The 22613-nt window shown below is 41.9% G+C and overlaps 4 protein-coding genes across 5 annotated transcripts; all 4 read right to left on the reverse strand.

Annotated features, from left to right (window-relative positions):
* Nucleotides 1–1162: 1162 nt before the first annotated feature.
* On the reverse strand, nucleotides 1163–6292 carry LOC311254944 (complement C1q subcomponent subunit C-like). Of its 2 annotated transcripts, none has more exons than XM_084349022.1 (7): nucleotides 5946–6292; nucleotides 3751–3866; nucleotides 3600–3662; nucleotides 2635–2788; nucleotides 2195–2335; nucleotides 1857–1983; nucleotides 1163–1693 (listed from the first exon to the last, which is right to left on the reverse strand). In XM_084349022.1, exons 1-7 carry the CDS (start codon nucleotides 6056–6058, stop codon nucleotides 1559–1561), a joined length of 849 nt encoding a protein of 282 aa, XP_084205148.1. In that variant the 5' UTR covers nucleotides 6059–6292; the 3' UTR covers nucleotides 1163–1558. The 2 variants fall into 2 exon arrangements, with proteins under 2 accessions (XP_084205148.1, XP_084205149.1); XM_084349023.1 differs by lacking the exon at nucleotides 5946–6292 and adding an exon at nucleotides 4327–4779.
* A 1787-nt stretch (nucleotides 6293–8079) lies between these two features.
* On the reverse strand, nucleotides 8080–13051 carry LOC311254946 (complement C1q subcomponent subunit A-like). Its single transcript, XM_084349027.1, has 7 exons — nucleotides 12980–13051; nucleotides 11794–11977; nucleotides 11416–11592; nucleotides 10610–10686; nucleotides 10375–10491; nucleotides 10169–10249; nucleotides 8080–9422 (listed from the first exon to the last, which is right to left on the reverse strand). Exons 2-7 carry the CDS (start codon nucleotides 11954–11956, stop codon nucleotides 9276–9278), a joined length of 762 nt encoding a protein of 253 aa, XP_084205153.1. The 5' UTR covers nucleotides 11957–11977; nucleotides 12980–13051; the 3' UTR covers nucleotides 8080–9275.
* Nucleotides 13052–15363: 2312 nt separating this feature from the next.
* On the reverse strand, nucleotides 15364–16743 carry LOC311254938 (E3 ubiquitin-protein ligase TRIM35-like; the record flags this gene model as incomplete). The annotated part of the gene is made up of 1 exon (XM_084349015.1): nucleotides 15364–16743. One exon carries the CDS (start codon nucleotides 16741–16743, stop codon nucleotides 15364–15366), a length of 1380 nt encoding a protein of 459 aa, XP_084205141.1.
* A 1867-nt stretch (nucleotides 16744–18610) lies between these two features.
* Nucleotides 18611–20208, reverse strand: LOC311254934 (nuclear factor 7, ovary-like). Its single transcript, XM_084349009.1, has one exon. It carries the CDS (start codon nucleotides 20110–20112, stop codon nucleotides 18706–18708), a length of 1407 nt encoding a protein of 468 aa, XP_084205135.1. The 5' UTR covers nucleotides 20113–20208; the 3' UTR covers nucleotides 18611–18705.
* Nucleotides 20209–22613: the final 2405 nt, after the last annotated feature.

A 22613-nucleotide genomic window follows, 5' to 3' on the forward strand; every position in this document is an offset into this window, starting at 1 on the left:
TGGCAGTGTGTGGCCGAGGCTCCTAACCTCAGACTGGATGTCAGTATCTGTTCCACAAAATGTTTAATTTCCTCAACAGGGTCCATCAACAAAGAGCTGATGTACATTTTTAATCATTACATCCTGTTAAATATGCCAGCCTGTCATTTTCTGCACTTTCTCAGATCCTCTTTCCATTTCTTCCTCCATTTTGTCTCATAATCTGCAAATGTCTTCCGATAATTACTTTTTTTGGGGGGTAATCTGGATGATGCTGTCAGGCCTCATAAATTAATACATTCATTAAACTTATGACTATAGTTTTTGTTGTTAGTGGCTGGGTCCGCCATTCTCACACTGGACTTTAATGACCTCACTGTTCAGTCTCTGCACTCTTTATACCTTCACAGCTGCATTAATGCAAACGTGACATCCCACTGGAGCCGCTTCACATTTAAACTTCTCAGCTGGTTAATGAAACGACCAACGCTGTTCAACAACCAAACAAACAAAAACATGAATTGATAAACAACAAAAAGAACCCGTTCTAAAAATTACATTTCTGATAAATCATTTCTGGTCTAAGAAACATTAAACCAGTATCAGGATGTTAAAGTTGTTTCTTTATTTCTCAATGTAAAACTATTCACCTCTGCTGTCTTTAAAGGAGCAGTCTGTAGTTTTGGGGATGAAATTTTAATAAGAAAGATCTTAATTTTTCTGCCTAAACAAACTAAATAAACTTTTTCACGACTGAATAAAGTTCAGAATGTGTAACCATGACAACACTTCAGTCTCACACTGTGGTCCGACGTGAAGCTGAACACGTTTGTGTTAAAACAGAAGACACTCGTTTTGTTAAGATGAAATAAAAGTCATCTTATTTTAATTTATCTTCTTTATTTGCATGTGTTTGACATTGAGGCGATCCAAAGGTAACAAAGTAATCAAGTTACATTACTTTAATATTATTACATTCATACAGAAACATTTTTTTTTTTTGGAAATCTTTACTTTCTGTGATCTTTATGGTATTTAAACGTGACGCTGTTGTTTTAGTGGCATCTGGCAGTGTGTCCACAGATTGCAACCAACTGAACATCCCTCGTGTCATCCTGCCCTGTGGTGGCCACTTGGTTTGTCCATCAGAAACATTGTGGAAAAATAAAACTCCTGCTCAGTGTGTGTTTTTCTTTTAACTTTTATTGTTTTGACATCATTTCATAAAGTTTACACACAGATATTGGACATTATTTTGTAGGGGTGTAACGATATATCGAGTCAGTCAATCAACGATCCAATAGCACCAATGCAAAGTGGAAACATCGATTCATATCAACACCATCATTAAGATATGCTTTTACTGTTTTGTAGCATGTGACAGTTTGGTATTTATTATTACAACACTGTTTTAATGCTTCCTTGTCGGCGAGGTCTCTCTTGAAAAGAGATTTTTAATCACAATGAGACTTTACCTGGTTAAATAAGGTAAAATGACGCGAAAATAAAAAGGTAACCAACATGTACTTGTTTAAAAAAGGGTCAGTGTGAAGGAAGGAAGACGTTATTCTCCTGTCGGTCAGTGAGAGTGCAGCAGGAAGCCAGAGAAGATGCTGTAACCAGCCGGTTTTCCTCTCATCCCTCTGTAGTCTTTAGTCTCCAGCCAGACCTCCTGATCCCTCGACAGGTAGACCGCCAGGCTGCCAGACGTCACCTGGAATCAGTGGATGCATCGTTTAAAACCAGAGACGTAAAACACCGTAAATAATTGGATTTTGAGGTGCTGTTTTCATGGACGTGCCGAGTCTTATTTGGTTTTTTGTGCTCAACAGAACTAAAGAAGTTTTACTGAATTTGGTCGTATTGTTTTATTGCACCTGTCTCCTGTTGCGGCGGTGATCGCAGAACGGTGCCAGCAGATTGTTGTCCAGCTTCATCAGAACACACAGTCGGTCCTCCAGAGAGGCGTGGAACACAAAGTAGTACGTCCCAGCAACCCGACACCTGCGACATGCAAACTGAACTTATTCTCCCAAAAACTGCAGTTTTATAAATTATTTTCGAAGTGAATTTCCCCGTTGTGGGATTAAAAAAAACTATCGATCAATCCAAAATAATTTAGTTTGACCTCAACAAGAGTAACAAATATTCTGACTCTGACAAACACGATCATCCGTTTCTGTACGATATGATAATACAACTGGGGGCTTCACACCTGAAGCGTCCCGTCTCTGTGTTGTAGTCATCGTTGAGGTTGGTGATGACGTTGGTGAATCGGATGACGCTGGACTTGTCCGGGTATTCGTTGGTTCCTCTGGCGACGCTGAAGGCTGCTTTCAGCTGGACTGCGGCAGTTCTGCACAAACAACACAGAGTGATGCTCAGAGTTACCCGGGACAGTAAGTGAACTGTGGGTCTCTGCTGAACCTCTTTAGTCCCTCAGCTTAATTAATGAACTGCAGTTATTTAGGAAAATGAACCATGTCAGTATGATATTAAAGGTGGTAAAGTTAGATTTTTGAAACATGACCGCTCAACGAGACGAGCCGTAAAGATCAAGTAAAAATGAGCTGCCACACAGTGATGAACAAAAACTACTCTGCTGTCCTCATTAGGACACCTGTGCCTTGCTCAAGGGTTTGTCTGATCACCTACCCTGGATCTCCTGGAGCTCCTGGATTACCGTGCGTCCCTGGGAGCCCAGATACCCCCGTTTCCCCGCTCTGACCTCGTTTACCGGGCCATCCCATCTCCCCCGACTCCCCCTTCTCTCCCTTCTGAGGGCCGAGGCTGCCGTCCCACGGCGTTCCTGCAAACGGCACCAACAGGCTGGTTATCATGTACAATCCAGTGCAGTTTAAAGGAACAGTTCAACATTTAGAGAAACACTCATTTTCAGTGACAGTGACCTAAATCTCAAGCTAAGTTTGTTTCATCCACACACAAGGAAAAGTGAAATGGCCGCCGCCCTCGGATCCATTTTAGACCGTTTTTACGTCCTTTGACGCAAATTTGATATTTAGCTTTCTTAGCATGCTTTCAACCATACACTGTATTTCTGTTAACTTTATGAAAAATTTGATTTTTTTTCTCTTCTATGATCAAGAACACTTGCTCGGTGTGTTTTTTTTTTTTTAGCATTTTGTCTTTTTTTATTGAAAAGCTGACAGTTAAAGAGGAAAACGAACGACGCAGTGAGGGACATGACAATCAACAAACAACAACAGCTGGAATCAAACTGGATGTTTTGTCCTCGTGTTGCATTTTAATCATGTAAAGATTAATTTAAGTAGTAAAATTAAACCCTTTTTAATGATGGTTGATGTTGATAATTCATTTTAGATTTGACACATTTTGTTGTTATTTTGGTACACGCACAAATAAATGTACACGTTTTAACCCAAACAGACTTTAATGCATCTCTTCGTTCACAATCGTTACTTAAGGGTAAGGGCGGGAACACCTGGTGACGCAACCAGGAAATACTCCGAAGGCTAGACCGTCCCATTTAACAACGCTGGACGTGGCTTTCGAAGGTCTCTCCTTCAGAGGCCGCAAAGGCAGCGTCCTTTGACGGACGCAGCCGCTGAAGTGAGCCAAAGACTTTGTGTGTCGGATACCTGACTGTCCTTTGTCTCCTTTGTCTCCGTCACGACCGTCTTTGCCGGGCATCCCAGGAATACCTGAGGAAGGAGAGATGTGTAAACAAACAACAACAACAACAACAGATAAACACATGCACAGATACTGCATGTATACACATGTACAAACCTGGCATCCCTGGCATCCCTGATGCTGGGCAGGTCTCCATGGCAACCAGCAGGGGTATGGCCAATGAGAGCAGGGCGCCGATCACGAGGACACAGTGATGGAGCATGATGGAGGACCTGACAGGGAGACGAGGAGAGAGGAGAGGAGGTGAGACGTGGAAAGTGGAGAGGAGATGAGGAAACAAGGAAACAAGAGAATGAAAAGATGTGAGGATGAGGAGAAGAAAAGAGATAAAAGGAAGGAGATTAAAGAAGAAAGTAGAAGGAGAGAAGAAACAAATAGAAATGAGATGAAAGGACAGAAAAGACGAGACCAGGAGAGGACAGAAAAAGACTTGATGAACAAGGAGGGATGAGAAGGAGAGAAGACAAGGACAGAACAGAGGAGGAGGAGGAGATGAGAAAAGTAGGGAGGATGATTTGGGGAAGGAAGACGAGGTAGAGGAGAAGGAGAGACAGAAATGGGTGAAGGGAGGACAGGAGGAGAAAAAGGTTTAAAACTAGATATGGAAAGAAGAAAACGAGGTGAGGAAGGAAACGAGAGACCAGAAAGGAAACGAGGAGCAGCTTTTCTCACTAGCTTCTTTATTTAGACGTGATGATGTCGAACGTTTGTGATAAACTGAAGGATGAAGTGTTTCTTCACGTGTTGAGAAGATTCTCAGATCACAGAGGACAGCAGAGCGACGCACAAACACACGATGGTCTCAAAGAATATTATACACTGCTGTAGATCAAACAACCTGAAACATCTCCAGCATTAAAATACAGCAGATATGTTGATATTTTGGCTCAGTCTCTTGTAACAATACTTAATTCTCCCACATCGCCTCTGAACAACTGAATCCTCTGCTGACAGGAAATGAAACTAAATATTCTGTCAGATTTTTCTGATCAAATATCAACATTTAATTTAAAAAACACACAATCACAATAAACGGAGTGACAGGAGATAATTTTGTGAACAGAAGCAGATTCGTAATTACACAAATAAATGTAACTGAACTCACTTTATTCAGCTGTAAAACTACACATACTGTAAATGTGGAAATTTAAAGAGGCATTGTAGTTTTGGAGAAGAAATTTAACTCAGAATTTTTATTTTTTATTTACAATATTAATGACATAATAAAACACACCTTTTTCCATAAATGAATAAACAAGCTGTTCTCATTTGAAAATAAGGTCCCAGAACACTGTTTAAAACTAGAAAGGTGGCAGGGTCCGCCACATATAAACACAGTAAAACAGTATAAGCTGTGTTGTCCTTTAAGGTCAGTTTGTTTATTCAGTCATGGAAACAAAGAGTTTGAAGTGAAGATCTTTCTCTTCTCATTAAAACGTCTTCCTCTGAACCACAGAATGCTTCTTAAATAATGAATAAAATAAATGTAAGAAATGATCCAAACTCACCTGAGAGCACAGCACAGGTAAATAAAAAACCCACCACGGTGAGTTCAAAGCAAACTGAAGTGAAGCAGCGAGTCCTGCAGCAGCAGCAGCAGCCGGGGGAGGAAGGCGACACGGAAACCAACGAATCAGCAGCTTTTCAGTCGGAAATGATTTTCTGAGCCGCCTGAACGTAGTTCTGCAAATCTGGGAGGTTACTGAGAGCGAGTGAGTGAGAGGATGAACACAAATCCTGAAGCATTAGAGGAGTTTTTAAGTCAGCTAAAGTATGTGGACACCCAGGTCAGACTCCAGGGTTAAATGTTGGCAGTTAATGTTTCTGAAAACCGCTGACGAGTTCATATTTCGGCTACATACTGTATTGAGATTTCTGCAAAACATCATGTTCACTTACTTCCATCTCAGGAGGTGGAGTCCAGGGGTTTCAACATTTGTAAGCGTAACTGAGTTTGAGTCTTTCCGGCTGTGTTTTGCAGTTTTTCCATCACATCTGCCGGCCTGGCTCTCCTGGAGCACTTTATAAGTGAATAAACAAGCTGCTCTCAGAGGAAAATAAGGTCAAAGAACACTGTTTGAAGCTAGAAAGGTGGCAGGGTCCGCCACATATAAACAAAGTAAAACAGTATAAATTGTTTTCCTTTTGAGGTCATTTTGTTTATTCAGTCATGAAAACAAAGAGTTTGAAGTGAAGATCTTTCTCTTCTCATTAACATTTCTTCCCCTAAACTACAGAATGCTCCTTTAAGTAATACATTTAAAAAAATGTAAGAAATGATTAAAACTCACCTGAGAGCACAGACTAACAGGTATAATAATAAACCCACCAAGGCGAGTTCAAAGCAAACTGATGGAAAAACAGCAATTGTTGCGACCAAAACAGGTACTTTAGGCCACAACATGTTCTTTTCCAAACCTGAACCAAGTGGATTTTGTGCCCAAACCAAACCAGAACATAAGCACAACGTTGTCACAACATAAAATTGAAAACCTTAAACCACATAAAGTTGCAACATGTCTGTGGTTGCAGGAAAGTGGGTTTGAACACCTGGACCTTCGGGACTCCTTCAGCCCGGTCACAGGAATAAAACGTTGGCTTTGTACATCCGCCACTGAAAATAGTCCCCAAGAAATAAACAATTTTTCATCTGTTGGCGTCACGTGACGTTGGCGTCACATAAGGTGAACCAAAATGCATCAGACAGCAGGCAGGAAGTACAATGGATGAGGTTTAATGAGGAAACCAAACAGCAGGATCACAGAAACAAATGACTCGTCAATGACTGAAACATAAACTAAACTCACGAGGAAATGAGGTGCAGGTGGAGTGAGGCAGAGAAACACAGGTGAGGGAAACACTAGAGACAGACCAGGGGCTGAAAAAATCTGGAGAAACACTGGAAGGAGTGAAGAGCTGACGAGGGAGATGCAGTGCAGGTGTGGAGGGAGAGCAGACTGAGGAAGTACTCAGGTAACAGGGCGGGGCTAATTAAACTGATACAGGACAGGTGTGGAGGGAAACTCAGGCAGGTGAGGAGCTCAAGAACACAGGAGGGGAAACAAGACAAGGCGAAGACACAACAAAACCCAGAAAACAAACACATACTGAAACAGTCTTTTTAAAAACAAAACTTCTGTAAAGATAAAGTTTTTTATTGACATTTTTATTTTTATTTAACTTTTCATGTTGTTGCAATTGGTGTGCATGAGTCTCTAAACCTGTTTTTATACCATGGTCTTTTTTCAGTCACTCATAAAACACTTTGATTTGTTTGAAAGGTGCTTTATAATAATATATAAATAAAGTTTGATATGTTTGTGAGCCGTTATTAAGATTTATGACAGGAAACATTGGACTTGAGAAACTTCAAGAAGCTAGAAAGTATTGCGAGATGAATAAAAACATTGGTGGTGTTGGTCTTTTCCCGGATTGTGAATGTATTTCACAATCAAATCTTTGAAAGCTGTGTTTACTACAGAAACTCCCCGCGAGCTGACGGTGCACCTCCAACACTGGAACAGCTACAGTTTCTCTCCGACCATCGCAGTTCAACTTCTGACTCCTGACAGGATGTGTTCTTACAAGAAGCAGGTTTCAGCAATTTGATCCAAAAATAACACAAACTTCCAAAACACACACATTAATGAGAGGAAGAGGTCAACTGAGGACGTGCCAGAGTGGCAAAAGTGTAGAAGAAAGAAGAAGTGCAAGAGCCAAAGAAATGTTTCACTTCCAGATCCTTCAGAGGAGGGTCGCACGAAGAAAACTGAAAAGTGTGCACGTTAAACACCACGAGGAAAACTCTTCATGACCTACATCAGCAAGACGACTGTTTATACTGTAGTTACTGTTAACACCTGTCACCTGGAAGGATTCTGAAGATGAAACCCATCATTTAGTCTGGTGGTGCAGCAGCAGAACCGGACCTCAGTTTTATATTGGCCTTGCTGCCGAGCTTTATCTTGCAACTTTAGCTCAACAGACTTAGTCTTATTCTTCAGCTGTAGGATTACATGTTGCTGAGATGTTTACAACCCCTAACAGATGTTTATCGACGTTACCATCCTCTGCTAAAGTGATCGACATGATAACTAAGAAGGAGAGATAAACACTTTTAAAGTGGTTCGTGCAGGGATGAAACTGTGGATGAATGTCTGTTTCATCTCTGAGTGGCTGGAACAGGATGTGGTTAGCCTAGCTTAGCATAAACACTGGATGCAGGGGGAAACTGCTAGCCTAGCTCTGTCGATTTTCTGACCTGACCCATTGGTCAAATGTCAGTCTGCTTTATTCAGTATCTTCCACATGTGGATGTGAGGAGATGTCTTGGCTCGGTTTGTTCAAGGTTTTTAAAGATGTTGTTACAGTTTAGTGTAAAAAAGGTGAGAACTCAAATGTAAAACACGAGCGAGGCAGTCAGGATACAGAACAAAGGCAAAGGAGCTTTATTTAACACAAGCTGAGTGACAAAAGTGTAAATCCCAAAAATACAAAGTAGAAACACAAAAGCTAAAACAAAGTCACAAAGTACAACTCAGGGAAAAAAAACAGAAATGTAACACGAGGAAAGACAAAGTCTGAATACAAACAAGACACAGGTGAGCACAGGTGAGCACAGGTAAAGGGCAGGAAATCAAACAACGGGAGGAACTGAAAAGCAACACGAGAGCACAATTTCAAAATAAAACAGGAAATAACAGAATCACAAGCTGAGTCGTGAAAAAGGTTTCAGGTGCACTTTGGGTTAAAGACTTCAGCGAGTTTGGTGAAAAAGTCAGGACCAAGTTTTTTTAAGTTTCTTCACATTAAGTTTTTGAAGACTTTCTTCTGAACCGCTGAAGAATAAACTGGCATGTAATTTAAATTCATGTGTATTAAGATTTAGATCTCATGGAAGTAAAGAAAAACAAAAAAAGATCAAAATAATCATGATCAATATAAATGCGTTTGTCAAAAGTGTTACATTTTTTATTCCATAGTTCAGATTTACCACAAACTTTTCTTACTAAATGCATTTTATAAATTTTTATTATGACTTTTACTTTTTTTCTGGCAGAAATGAGCTTCCTTAAGATCTGGATCCAGATTTATATTAAAACATTTAGAGATACTTTTCAGGATTATTTGGGGGAAGTATGAAAACTCTGAGTGTATTCAGGTGAAAGCAAAGATTTTAATCAACAGGAAATTGACTGAATTAAACAAAATTATTCTACAATAACACAATAAAGTGTGCTTACACTTCAACAGCAGGAGGCTCCATCAAGAAAGTTGAGCCTGACTCTTATTTTTGCTGATTTCTGTTAATGTTGCAATCATATCAATGAAAAATATATCTAATGATCAACCTTTCCCTTTAACAAACACATTCATTAGTTTTTATATTATGAAACTGTGAACTTGCGTTTCGAGTTCTGGGAGCTACGACAAAATCAGCGAATGCCTATAAAATCTGCGTATCATTCCTTTAATCTTACAAAACATGCCCACATTCAGTGATAAGACTTTCATTTTGTTTTAGTTGCACTCACAGACAAAAACAACATTCAAAGACGGTTACATAAAGGGGGTGCAGTCTCAGGTGTTCAGCACCGACTCCACGTTGCTGTGACTGAACTTTACTCCGAGAAGAGCAGGAAGCCGCTGAAGATGATCTGCTTGTCCTGGGTGTCCCTCGCGTCAGTGTCTCTCTGCTGGTCCTTGAAGGACTCGAGCCAAACCCTCTGTCCGGCTCTGAGTTGTAAGACCGCGCCGCCCGACAGCACCTGGAACACAACACGAGGTTTCAATAAACGTACTATGCTATAAAATAAATCACTTTTAAACATTATGATGTCCTGTGAACCATACGTGGTCCCAAAGCAGCCAGTGTGCTGTTAGCAGGGCGTGTTGTGCAGGTTGCTGCTGCACACCACATTGACTTTTTCTCAACTCGAGACTTTTAAGAGTGCTGCAGCTAAAGCCAGTCCAGTCCCCAGGATGTAATGTTAGCAGTTCGGGGGGATTGTTGTGGCGTTATTAAAAGCCAACAAGGCTGCAGAGAAAGGCCGACTGCAGTTTGAGTCACCCCACTGTGACCCATTTTTTTAAGGAGACTTGTGGATGTGTCGGCTAGTTTTCACTGGAAGTTGGTCCGTCTTCATCTGTGATAGTGGCGCGACCAAAACAGGTATTTTAAGCTAAACCAGGGTTGTGACAAGACAGAAACAGAAAAATTCAACCTAAACAAACATAAAGTAAGAACAAGTCTCAAGATGTATTCAGTATGAAGCTACCTCACAGACAATTGAAGGTGTCAAGAGAAATTCGGATACTTTTTGTCCCTATGTTGTCGCCTGACTCTTGTATTCTCGTCATACTAGCTGCTGCCACTAGAGGGCTTTTTCACCAGAGGGGCGCAAGTGTAATGAGTTATATATCAAATGAAAGCTCTTGATGAGCTCTTTCTCCTGTCAAAAGGGCACCAGAAGTCGTAACCAATCCAGAGTTACTAATCAAAAACAAAAATCACCTGATCTCCGTTCCCTTTGTAATCACAGAAGCCCAGCTTCTCGGCCGGAGGGTCTCTGGCTATACGCAGACAAATGCTGACCTAAAACACACAAAGCAACTGTGATGCAGACTGATGATGACAACACAAAACATGTGCAGAGATATCTTTACAAAAACATCACATCATGAGGCAGCGCAGCAGGAGGACGGACAGCGGCGTCTCACCTTGGCGACAGAGTTGAAGGTGAAGTAATAAACACCAGGAACACTGCAGGTGAAGTGACCCGTGGCTGCGTTAAAGACCCCACCTGTGTTGACCACAGTAGTCTGGTAGGTTACGATCTGATTCACACACACACACACACACACACACACACACACACACACACACAAACATATTACAGATTTGAAAGGATTTCAGAATGAAACGACAGAGCGTGTGATGGACGACAGACTGAACCTGGTTGAATGCAGGATAACTGGAATCAGTCCTCATCACTGAGAAGGCTGAACGGGCCTGCTGAGGGGAGTGTACGCCTGAGAGGAGAGAGGACACACGGGGATACACATCTGTTTATTCAGGCGTCTTTTTCTCATAATCATTAACTGACCAGAGGCCTCTAGTACAGGCAGGCCTATTCAACGTCAAGGAGGCAATGCACCATTCATTCCACTTTGTTTATTAGTTTTCACAATTGAAAAAGAAATACAATCATTTGTTATTCTGTGATTTGGACATAAATAACCGTACAGGGCTTCCAAAATGAGCAAAGGACCGGACTGAGGTTGTTAAAGGTCTGCTCTCGTTTGTGCTCATTGTGTAACGAGTAATGTTTAAATCATGGATGTATCATAAGAACTAGATGCTGGACTCAAAGATGTCTCCCTCTCACTGTGGTGAAACTTGCTCACTGAGTGTACGAGCCCAAAAGGTGTTCTGGCTGCCAGGTGTATGTCCGTGTAACTCAGCCCACTGGACATGTGCAGTAATGTCGAAAAAACCTTCATGGTTTGAAAATATCTAATGCAAGCAGTGATAGTTGACTTTGGCTGCAGCTGGAGGTGTCATGCAACAGTTTTCGACCTTGTCCACACGTACACGGGTATTCACAATGGTAAGACATGCAAAAGCAGGCTGTCAAGCGCACACCAAAGCAGTGAGGCACAGAGGGAGAGAAAACAAAAATGTTTTCTGAAAAATAAATCAGAAACTTACAGGACCTGTGTTTTATCATTACAAACTAAGCTGTAGGCCCGTATCATTACCTGGGCCGATGTTCTTCCCGTCTGGACCAGGGCGACCGGGGAATCCAGGGTGACCCGCTGGTCCCACTTCTCCTTGGTAACCTTTAGGACCCATGAGCCCTTGCCTGCCCCGACTCCCCCTCTCCCCCTTCAGCCTCAGCAGGACGGCTGGATCCACCGGACCGCTGGCCATCACAGCTGGAGGAACAGACGGATGATTAAGACCAATGAATAACTGACTTTTTGGCCAAAACAATGAGCCGAAACTCACTATAAAGGACGAAGCAAACAAACCAACACATACACCTTAAAAAAAATAAGTTCTGTCCGACGCAGAAAGCTGTCAGAACGACTAAACTGCAGGTCGGAGCAGGCAGTTGATCTGTGTTTGACCTTTACCTGGCTCTCCTTTCTCTCCCTTGGCTCCAGCCCGTCCATTTCTCCCGGGGATTCCTGCTTCTCCCGCTCGGCCGTCCCTCCCCGTGCAGCTCACATCACATTGGCCGGTCGTCAGAAGCAAGGCAACGCCCACCAGAACCAACAGCCCATAATAACCTCCCATGGTCCAAAACAGTGGATTGAACTGTCGGTGATATTTTGAAGAAGAAGAAGGAGGAGGAGGAGAAGAAGAGCTCTTAGTATTTCTCATTGAGGAGACAGTGAACTCTTTGAAACATCATTAAATCTTCATGTTAAGAAGCAATTTTACAAGTGAAGATTATTTAATTATAAACTAGAACGTCACACTTTTCTCATACCAGCCACCTAAAGACACCATCAAGGTCCATGCATTATTCTCACAATGTTAAAGAAAGTGAGAAAACATTCCTGAATCCGTCTCTTAATCTGGATCCACACCAAAAGTCAGTGAGGTCTATTCTGGGCAGAGACACATCCTCTGTCCAAGTTTTGTTGAAATCTGTTCGGTAGTTTTTTAGTAATCCTGCTGACAAACCAACATAACGAGGGTGAAAACGTAATAATCTCATTCTAGATTCTTAAAATGTAAGAAATGGAGTCGTCAAATTGCAGATTTTGTAGCGAGGAAGCGTTAACGGCAAAACATAACTCAAGCGTTACATAATTTAAAGATAAAAGTAAGCAGATAATCACCCAATAACGTTGTTTTTCACAATAAAATTTCTGTCACAGAAACCAGAAAAACAATCTTATTTAAACTCTGACGTCTTTGATTATTTGTCTGGTTTGCAAAATATACAGAATGCATTACAATCTAAAAATACAAAATGTGTGTTAACAAGTTGAGACCCGGCATCAGTTGCTGAACAACAGAGCCCAACAGGACAAAAGCTAAAATATAACACAATCTAAGACTCGTCTGTGTGAAGCATCTTTGATCATCACATCTGGAAACATGTCGATAATCTTTTATACAGATTTTCATCCTTTTCGACAGAAGATGTTTGAAGATCGCTGCAGAGAAATAATCCATGACACAGACTTCTAGTTAAATTACCTTCAAATGACAAAATGTTTGTGTCATGTTGTTGTAATGTTGACAGAACAACATAAACAAAACAAAAAGCTGTCAGCATGAAACGAACGTTGATGATTTTTTACTCACCAGACGAGTTTTTATGTCTCACCGGCTGAGATCCTGAGCGGCGATGAACGGACGGGATTTCCTCTTTTAGTGAACAGATCGAGAAATCTTACATGACACACACACACACACACACACACGCACACACACACACACACACACACACACACACACACAGCAGGGAAACGAAACTCCTGATCTGACTTTTTTCTTAAATTTGTGACCAGTTTGATATTTTTGATCAGGCTGTAGTGTCTTAATTTTACCTAAATCCTAAAAATGATCCACCCTACAGTCAGGCTACCTCAGTGCCCTGTTTCCATGGTAACATCCAGTGACACCTGTTGACCAGTCACACTACATCTTACAGTCAAGAGCAACACATGGCTCATAAGCTGTGATTTATTTCAGGATGTTGTGCTGAGTAATGAGGAGAGAAACCAGATTTGATGGACAGAGGAGAGGAAAATATCCCGAGTCGGACTTCGCTGCTCTCGTCGACTCCTGGCTGAGTTTTCTCTGTATGTTTGTTGTATGTTTGTTGAAGTTACACCCTGAAAAACACTGTGTTGTTGAGACTTTGGTAATTCATTAAAGCATGTTTTATATATCTTTGCTCCGAGTGTGACTATCTTCCTTCACACCTGGACTTCAATTCCCTCCAAACACCTGAACAGACTTTCCAACATGCTCTAATGAATATGAGGTGGATGTTAACTCTGCTCCAACAGCAACTACTCATCACATTACCACCATCTCTTCTTTATCCTCCCCGGGCAGCAGAGGGCCGTGATCAGCTGGTGTTCACGTCACCTGTCAGTCACAGTTACACTACAGTGTGATACTCAGACTCCAGTCTCATTAAGAGGAGGTGATGCACCGTCTGATGCTGCAGGACACTTAGAAAACAGGCATTTTTAATAGGTTATGAAGTGATGTTGTTAATAATGTTGATGTTTTTCTTTCTTCCCTCAACTGTGGCCCCTGTGGATGGATGACGCCTGAGCATTGGCCTCGGTCTATGGAGGACCACAAGTGTCACGGAAATAGTGATAAAGCATTTAACTAATTGTACAATAAAAATAGATTAATTTGTTAATAGATTACAAAGTCATTCATTGTTTGATATTTTAATGGGCAATAAAAAGAGGAATTACAAATGAAAAAATAATCCATCAATAAATAGTTCAAATTTTAAAAACAACATTTCACAGTCGATAAGAAGATCATTTAAAAATACATTAATGAATTCATAAATAATACAGCTGTTGTTTAAAAAGAGAAATAAATAGCTGGATTCACATTTTGAATAAAGAAGACAGATTTTAATCAGGAGTTTTCTGTATTTTCATTGACCTGCTGCTCGTCTGATCTGTGAGTTTGTGGCGCCACCATGTGGTCGTATGATACAACTGCAGCAGGCTGATTCACAAAGAAGTCTGTAAATACAGAACAAGGCTGAAATAACTTTTATTTAAACTACATTTATATTGCATTATATTCACTTTCGTTTAAGTTTACAGTAAAGTCTACTCTTAATTCTTCGTCCAAAAGGTTTAAGTTCAAGTGTTTGTTTTTTTCTAAAAGGAGATAAATATTGGACTTAAATTCACTCCACTGGACTGATATGTTACGTATATACGATATGTCTTCGATGAATGTGTAAATAGGCGACTGTTTGGTTAATATCACACCTTTATAATGGTAAATTACACACCGATCAGCCAGAACATTAAAAGCACTGACAGGTAGAGATGCTATTTGTACCTATTTGTGGCTTCAGTTAAAAAACTGGCTACAGTGTTGGAGGTGCATGAAGTAAAAAAAAAAAAAGCTCGACTTCCTGGCTTTAAAAATTACCCGGATCTGCTGCGTTGCGGCGTTTGAGCTAAAGACGACTGACTAACTAACTTGAAGAGAGAAAAACTGATTGAATCGTGTGGTTCTTCTAAACTTTACAGATCTTACTGGACCGAATGGCTCAAATTATTATTGCGGCGCTTAAAAAAAACTGTATCCACCGTTTTACAGCTGCTTCTTTCACAATGTAAGCTTATGAGAAAAAGTTGGCTACAACTGGCACCGAGATGTTGGAGGTGGACTCTTTGGGTCCTGAGGGTTTTGATGTGAGGCCTCCAGGAATTAGACTTGTTCCAGTGCATCACACGTAGGCTTGATCAGATTTGGATCGAGGGAAGCCGAGTCGGCATCATCAGGTGTTTGGACAGGGCCGGGACCAAAGCTTTCACAGCAGAACATCGTATTGTAACAAGACGATCAGTGTTGTTCACGTCACCTGTCAGTGTTTCTAATGTCGTGGCGGATCACTACTGTTTTTCAGACATGCGTTTATCTTTAATGTTTTTCATCTCTGTGCGTTCTTCTCATCATCACGTCTACCTGAGTTATTCTTTGACTACATAGATCTTTCCTCGCGATACCTTCAGCGGGAGTTCATTCAAAGTGCCCATGCATGGAAACAGCTGGTCGGTGAACGTGTGTGTGAAGGTGTGTATGTGTGTGTCAGTATCAGGATCAGAGAAGGACAGTTTTCCTCTGTTCCAGTCCAGATGAACTCTGATCCTCTGGAGCTCCTTCTTCACTGGGAGATCAGCGAGGAGGCATCCTAACGAGCGTGCGCTGTATTTACCGTTGAAGAACTCTATTTGCCAAAACCCAGATTTAATGCGTCCCTTCGTGTGGAGAGACTCTGCTGCCGCACCAACGAACCAGGCCGCACTGTCTCCAACTTCAACATCCCAGCTGTGAGTCCCTGAGTCAAAGCCCTCACAACCCCAGACCGAGCGATGGCAGTCGTTCCTCTCTGGGTTTTCAGGAAGCTTCTGTCTCTCTCCACGTCTCACACTGGTCAGATCTTCCGACAGGATAAAATCTGGATGGGCAGAGTTTGGATCCAGAATCACAGGAGTGTAGGAGACCGTCTCCTTCATCTTGTTCCAGATGTTGAAGCTCAGGTTGCCCAGGTGTTTGGCCACGTCCATCAGAGCTCCTGAGGGCAGCTGTGGATCCTCCAGCAGGGGGCGCTGCTGGACTCTCTTCACTGCAGCCTTGTAGTTCTGCAGGAATGAGACGTCTTCAGCTCTCAGCTCCTCCTCTGTGGCTCTGATTGTGTCTGAGAGAGCTGCTATGTCTTTACTCAGAGCTTCAGTCTTCTCCTTCATCATCTGACTCTTCTGCTCCTCTTCCTCCCTCAGAGCAGAGATCCTGGCATCTTCTTCTTCTTGTAGAAACTGATGAAGCTTCTTAAACTGCTCCTTGATCTGCTTCTCTGTGTGTCGGGCCTGGACCTTGATGTGTTTTGCTGTTTGATCACAGTTTTCTTTAACTTGTTCAAAGACCTTCAGTTTCTCTTTTAGGGGCTTCAGGGACTTCTGGAGCTCCTCTTTGTGATCTTGCGCAAACTCATGGATGGGTCTGAATCCATGTGTTTTTGAATCTCTACAGGCGACACACATCGGCTGCTGATGGTCCAGACAGAAGAGTTTCTCAGAGTGCAGACTGCAGAGAGGCTCAAGCTCTGCTGAAGCTCTCTGATGTCTCTCCTGTAAGAAGCTCTCACACAGGTTCTTTAACGCCAGGTTACGAGGTGGATCACTCCTCGATGATCTCCTCTTACAAACCGGACACTCCTGTTTAGGTTTCCCTCTCCACCATGTCTGCAGACAGTCTCTACAGAAGCTGTGGCTGCACGTCAGGACAACAGGGTCTTTAAAGATGTCCTGGCACACGGGACAACACAGATCCTCCTCTGATCGGAAAGACATTTTCTCCCTGAGTGAGGCTGAACACACCAGGCTGAATGGTAAACAGGAAGTCGTCTATCGTGGCTCCAGAGAGCTGCCTGAAACGTACATAAACTGGGAGTCGCCCCGCCCTTAAACTCACAGCCAGCAGCGTGTTGGAGGTGCAAAATCCCCAGTATTTCCCGTCTGAAGCTTTCCTCCCTCAGGGGATGTTATGAGTCTGTTGAGAAAGAGATTCTCATTGTCCGTCTCTCAGTGTGTCCGTGTTGCTTCCTGGTGGAGGAAAAATAATCTGTTTCCTGGTTTGTCTCGTGTGAGTTGGAGGTGGAGCTTTGTCTGGCAATCAATGTCAAACGCAGAACCATTAAGGAATGAATAAGGCATGAGTTTCCTTTCACAGCTCTATTTTAGGATTTTTTTATTCATCAAGGATGGCAGTAAAACACTATGCACTTGTATTTTTATGCACTTGCCTCTTGGGTAATGTTGTTATAGAGGACACAGCTCTAGTCCTACAGCCAGACAGGATTGAACTCACAAAGAAAGAAATAATAATGAACAAGACAATCTAATGCTGTTGTTTGGTAAATAAAGTTACAACTTTTAAAAAGGTTAACAATCAAAGTAGGGTCTCAAATACAAATAGGCAACACATGCATCAAAGAAAACCAGGAATAACTACATTTTATAGTTTATATTAGCAAAGTCAGTTGTTTTGGTAAAGTTACCAAATTAACTTTATTTAAAACAAGTGACCAGTAGAAACAATGCTCACACCACTAGCAGAGAAGCTTTGGACCAGGACGGGCCGGGTCTAGCCGGTTAGCATGCTAACTTTAGTAAATATCTCTTCAACGTAGGCTGATACATCATACTGTAACATCAACACTGTTATTCCTCAACATTCAAATCAAATCAATTTTATTTTTATAGCACAAAATCACAATCACATTGCCTCAGTGGGTCTTCTGTGGAAAAGTCCTGTTTAAAGGTCATTTTTTGCAAATGTTCAGGTTCATATTTTTATTTGGGGGTCGTAGTAGAATAAGTTTACATACTTTAATTTTCAAAAAACACGTTATTTTTCTCATATGGTGCATCGCTGCTGCATCCCTTTACACACTGCGTCTTGAACGCTCCGTTTTAGCTACGGGGTGAGACATCTCACCTCTGTTCAAACTTTGGTGAGAGTTGCACATCACTTAACAGGCAGGATGTAGCCAATCAGAGGCAGAGTAGGGCGGGGCATGCCGAGCAAGGTAGTGTGATATAAAATAACGCCGTTACAGCAGTAGCAACTGTCTGCTGACTGACTGCAGTGTATTTATTTTATAATATATGTGTAAAAATATATACATTTATATAACGCCTGTTACATAGTGACGCACATAACTTACAGACAAAGGCTCGACTCTAAACCAGGTGTTTCAGGCACAACAATGCTTCGCAACACAATAAAAGAAAGGCAAAAAAAAAAAAAAAAAGCGTAATATGACCTCTTAATGTTTTCAATTTAAATTCTTACATACTGCAATAGAAAATTAAATGCTTGTGGCACAACCTTCTGTCCACTAATCTGACTGCATATTTAAGACCTGTATAATAACAACTGACCCAGAAAGTGTTAACTACTAATATTACATAATATGTCACCTCAATTAAATATGTGAGTGAAATTTCTTTTCTTTTTTTTTTGCCTCAGTGAACATTTCTCGAGTCGACCACAGCTCTCTGAAAAACACAGCTCAACAGTGGAGAAGCTGATGTTGCACAGGAGGTTTGAGAAGATGATGTTCTTGCTGTAACATTGAAATCTCTTACAGGCACCACATTGTAAGGATAAAGGAGGCGAATATTTGATATATGAAGAATAAAAATGTATCTACACATTCGATACAATAAACTGAACATAGAAACAAAAATAACCAGAAGCTTTTCTGTATTCCCTTTTTACAGATTGGTGATATTCATGCCACATCATCTTCACTGACTGGCTTGTTCAGTTGTCACACAGACGTTCACTGGTAATATTTTCAGTTGGTGTTCACTCTTATTGCTAAAGTATGGAAACAGTCCGTCAGTGAAGGTGTGTGTGAAGGTGTGTATGTGTGTGTCAGTATCAGGATCAGAGAAGGACAGTTTTCCTCTGTTCCAGTCCAGATGAACTCTGATCCTCTGGAGCTTCTTCTTCACTGGGAGGACCGTGGAGGGATCTGATGGGGAGACGGCTGCATATTCGCCATCAGATAACTCTAATCGCCACAATCCAGACTTAATGTCTCCCTTCCTCTGGGCCGACTCTGCTGCCACGCCCAGGACCCAGTCTGTACTGTCTCCAACCTCGACATCCCAGCCGTGAGTCCCTGAGTCAAAGCCCTCAGAGCCGAGGACGATGCAATCAAAGTCGAACCTCTCTGGATTATCAGGAAGCTTCTGTCTCTCTCCACGTCTCACAGTAGTCAGATCTTCAGACAGGAGGAGTTCTGGGTTGGCTGTGTTCGGATCCAGAACCACAGGAGTGTAGGAGACCGTCTCCTTCATCTTGTTCCAGATGTTGAAGCTCATGTTGCCCAGGTGTTTGGCCACGTCCATCAGAGCTCCTGAGAGCAGCTGTGGATCCTCCAGCAGGGGGCGCTGCTGGACTCTCTTCACTGCAGCCTTGTAGTTCTGCAGGAATGAGACGTCTTCAGCTCTCAGCTCCTCCTCTGTGGTTCTGATTGTGTCCGAGAGAGCTGCTATGTCTTTACTCAGAGCTTCATACTTCTTCCTGATCACTTTACTCTTCTGCTTCTCCTCCCCCCTCAGAGCAGAGATCCTGGCCTCCTCTTCCTCCTCTAGAAACTGATGAAGCTTCTTAAACTGCCCTTTAATCTGCTTCTCTGTGTGTCGGGCCTGAAACTTAATGTGTTTTGCTGTCTGATCAATGTTTCCTTGAATTTCTCTGTAGACCTTCAGTTTCTCCTGTAATGGCTTCAGGGATTTTTGGAGCTCCTCTTTGTGATCCTGTGCAGCTTCATCGATGGGTCTGAATCTGTGGTTGTTGTGTTTTTTTGAGTCTCTGCAGACGACACACACCGGCTGCTGATGGTCCAGACAGAAGAGTTTGAGTTTCTCACCGTGCAGACTGCAGAGAGCCTCTGGTGAAGCTGAAGCTCTCTGATCTCTCTTCAGCATGAAGCTCTCACACAGGTTCTTTAACGCCAGGTTACGAGGTGGATCACTCATTAAAGGTCTCTCCTTACAAACCGGACACTCATTTATCTGTTTCTCTCTCCACCATCTCCGCACACAGTCTCTACAGAAGCTGTGGCTGCACGTCAGGACGACAGGATCTTTAAAGATGTCATGGCAGACGGGACAGGAGAAATCCTCCTCCGAACAAGAAGCCATTTTCTCTTTGAGTGAAGCGCGAAACTACACACCGTGCAGGACGCCAGAGCAGGAAGAGAGACAGTTGTGTTTCCTCTCCGGCTGTAACAACTTCCCTCAGTTACTTTCTGTTTGTTTTCCCAGTCAGCAGCATTTTGAAGTGACAGAAGTCAGTAATCCAGTGTTGCGTCCACGTTCCTCTTCCCTCAGTTATGCAGATTCATGCTAACATGTTTCTCAGTGTGTCCGTGTCTCCTTTGAGGGAGAAAACAGAAACCAAACTCTATTTCCTGTTTGTCTCAGGTGATGTCAGGTGAGAGGTGGAGCTCTGTCAGTGTGTCACAGTTTGTGATTTACGATGAAAGCAAATGATAAACAAGCTGGATACAATCTATCACACCTCATTATGTCGACATACTTTTCCTGAGAAGTGCACAAGAAAAAGATGGCAGGTTCTGGCATGTGGGCTGTCTGTGTATTAGAAGAAAAACATATCAGATGGCAAAATTGTTGTGACCCAGATCTGGCTCACATCCACCAAACACACCGTGTGGAAGGACTGGGCGGTTCACTCATGTCAAGTTCACACATATGAGGAATTTTCTGTGGTCTGTTGGTGCAGAACAACAAACAACACAAGCAATGATGAAAGATATAATAAAAATATAAATACAGATGAAAAACAGAAAAAAAGTGGGAGTGCAAATTGTTTGCCGTGGATTGTGAGAGGTCACAGTAGAGATGGATGTTGCAATGTGCATTAATAACAGGTGTTTGGTATCTGAGCCCACCACATGTCAGCCAAGAGCGAGCCAGACTTGGGCCAGATCCAGATCCAGAACCAAACCCAGCCCGTCAAAACAGCCAGTGAACCTCTAAGTGAGGAGGAGTCATTAGAGAAAACAAAAGCTGGAGTTTATTTTGGCTGCTCAGCTTCCACCTTTTGGTTGAGAGTCATCTTCACCACGTCTACACCAGCGACACACCTGAAGTTTCCCCGTGTCAATTATAATCCCACATTATGAATTTCTTGTTTAAACAGGACATGAAATAACACATAACACCAGGACAGAGAGACATCAGGGAGGCTGATCAGGAAAGTGTATCCTTTCCAAACAACCGTTAAAGAAGGGACTTCCCGACAGACTGCAGATGTAAATGAGCTCTTAGGTAACTGTGGTGCACATCACATGGCAGCATTCAGGGTTAATATCGTACATGGTCCCTCTACAAATAAAGATCAATTAAATTAAAGTGCTTCACACCAACGGGCAAATAAAAGAAAAAACATTCAATATAAAATAAAGTCAGCAGTCAACAAATAAAGACAAGCTAGGCACAGATAAGAACAAATGAAATAGTTGATCAAAAGCCAAACGGAGGTGAGTTTTGAGAGATGACCCTAACAGCAAAATCCCCGTCACCCTCGGTCTTCAGCCACGACCTGGGAACATGTGACAGAGCTTTTTCAGAGGATCTCAGGAGGTGAACGGGTGAATGAAGATGTAAAAAAGCTCCAACGAGTACCAACAAGTGTTGTTTTTCAGCCCTCAGGGTGGTTTCATGGTGAGATAAGACGTGTGGGCAGTCGGGGGTCGGGGGTCGAGGGAGGCGACGCTTCTGCTGATCATGTTAAAAAACAGGTTCAGCTCATCAGTGCCGCGTCTCTCCGCCCGTACTCCAGGCTGTTTGGTTGATTGCAACCTCTCCACGCTTCCTTGGTATCCTTCTGCTATTTAACTGGAACGTGAGAATTTTCTTCCTTTTTTTAAAATGACTATAAATTCGCTCCATGTGAAGTTTTCTCAACCATCAGAATCAAATCAGTCCACAAATAAGAAAAGAAACAGAGATTTCATTGTTGACCTTTAAAAAAAGTTGACAAAACTACAAAATAACTAAAAAAATCTTAATTGTCAATTAATTGTGAAATAGTTTAAGATTACTCAAACACTGAATAAATGATTTTTAGGATAAATCAATATGCTGCTGTTTAATTTAGTTTTTAAATGACACAAAAATATTAAGTAGCGAGCGTCTCAATTCTCAAAGTAACTGTCAAGTAGTGAATTATTTCTTCATATGAGTCAAGAAAACATGTTACTGGTCACTTTTCCATTTCCCCTCTGTGTTTATTGAACTGTAAGGTGTGTTTAAAGGGTTTTCCCATAATAAAGTAAAAATAATTTAATAAATATGAGAGTAAAAGTCACGTTTATCACAGTAGAGTAGAAGTTGGTGATAAAGGTGAACGTGATAGAGTGATGTGATCGAGCGAGTCTGAAGATAAGCTCTCTGACTGATCAAAGGTTTCCTGTTACAGTTAACGACTGTCTGATGAAATCTCATTATCTCAATGATCATGTTAATTTAACTGATTTAACTCCTTGTGACCCTGCTGCAGCCTGAAACTCACCCACAGATATAACTGCTCAGTTTGCAGCTTATTGATTAGAGAGTCGAGAGTCTAATAATAAGAAATCACACAAACAAACAGAGAAATCAGTAATCAAGTACGGCCT

This window comes from Pagrus pagrus (genome assembly GCF_965226575.1).
Source record: "Pagrus pagrus genome assembly, chromosome: 3".
Taxonomy (NCBI): Eukaryota; Metazoa; Chordata; class Actinopteri; order Spariformes; family Sparidae; genus Pagrus; species Pagrus pagrus.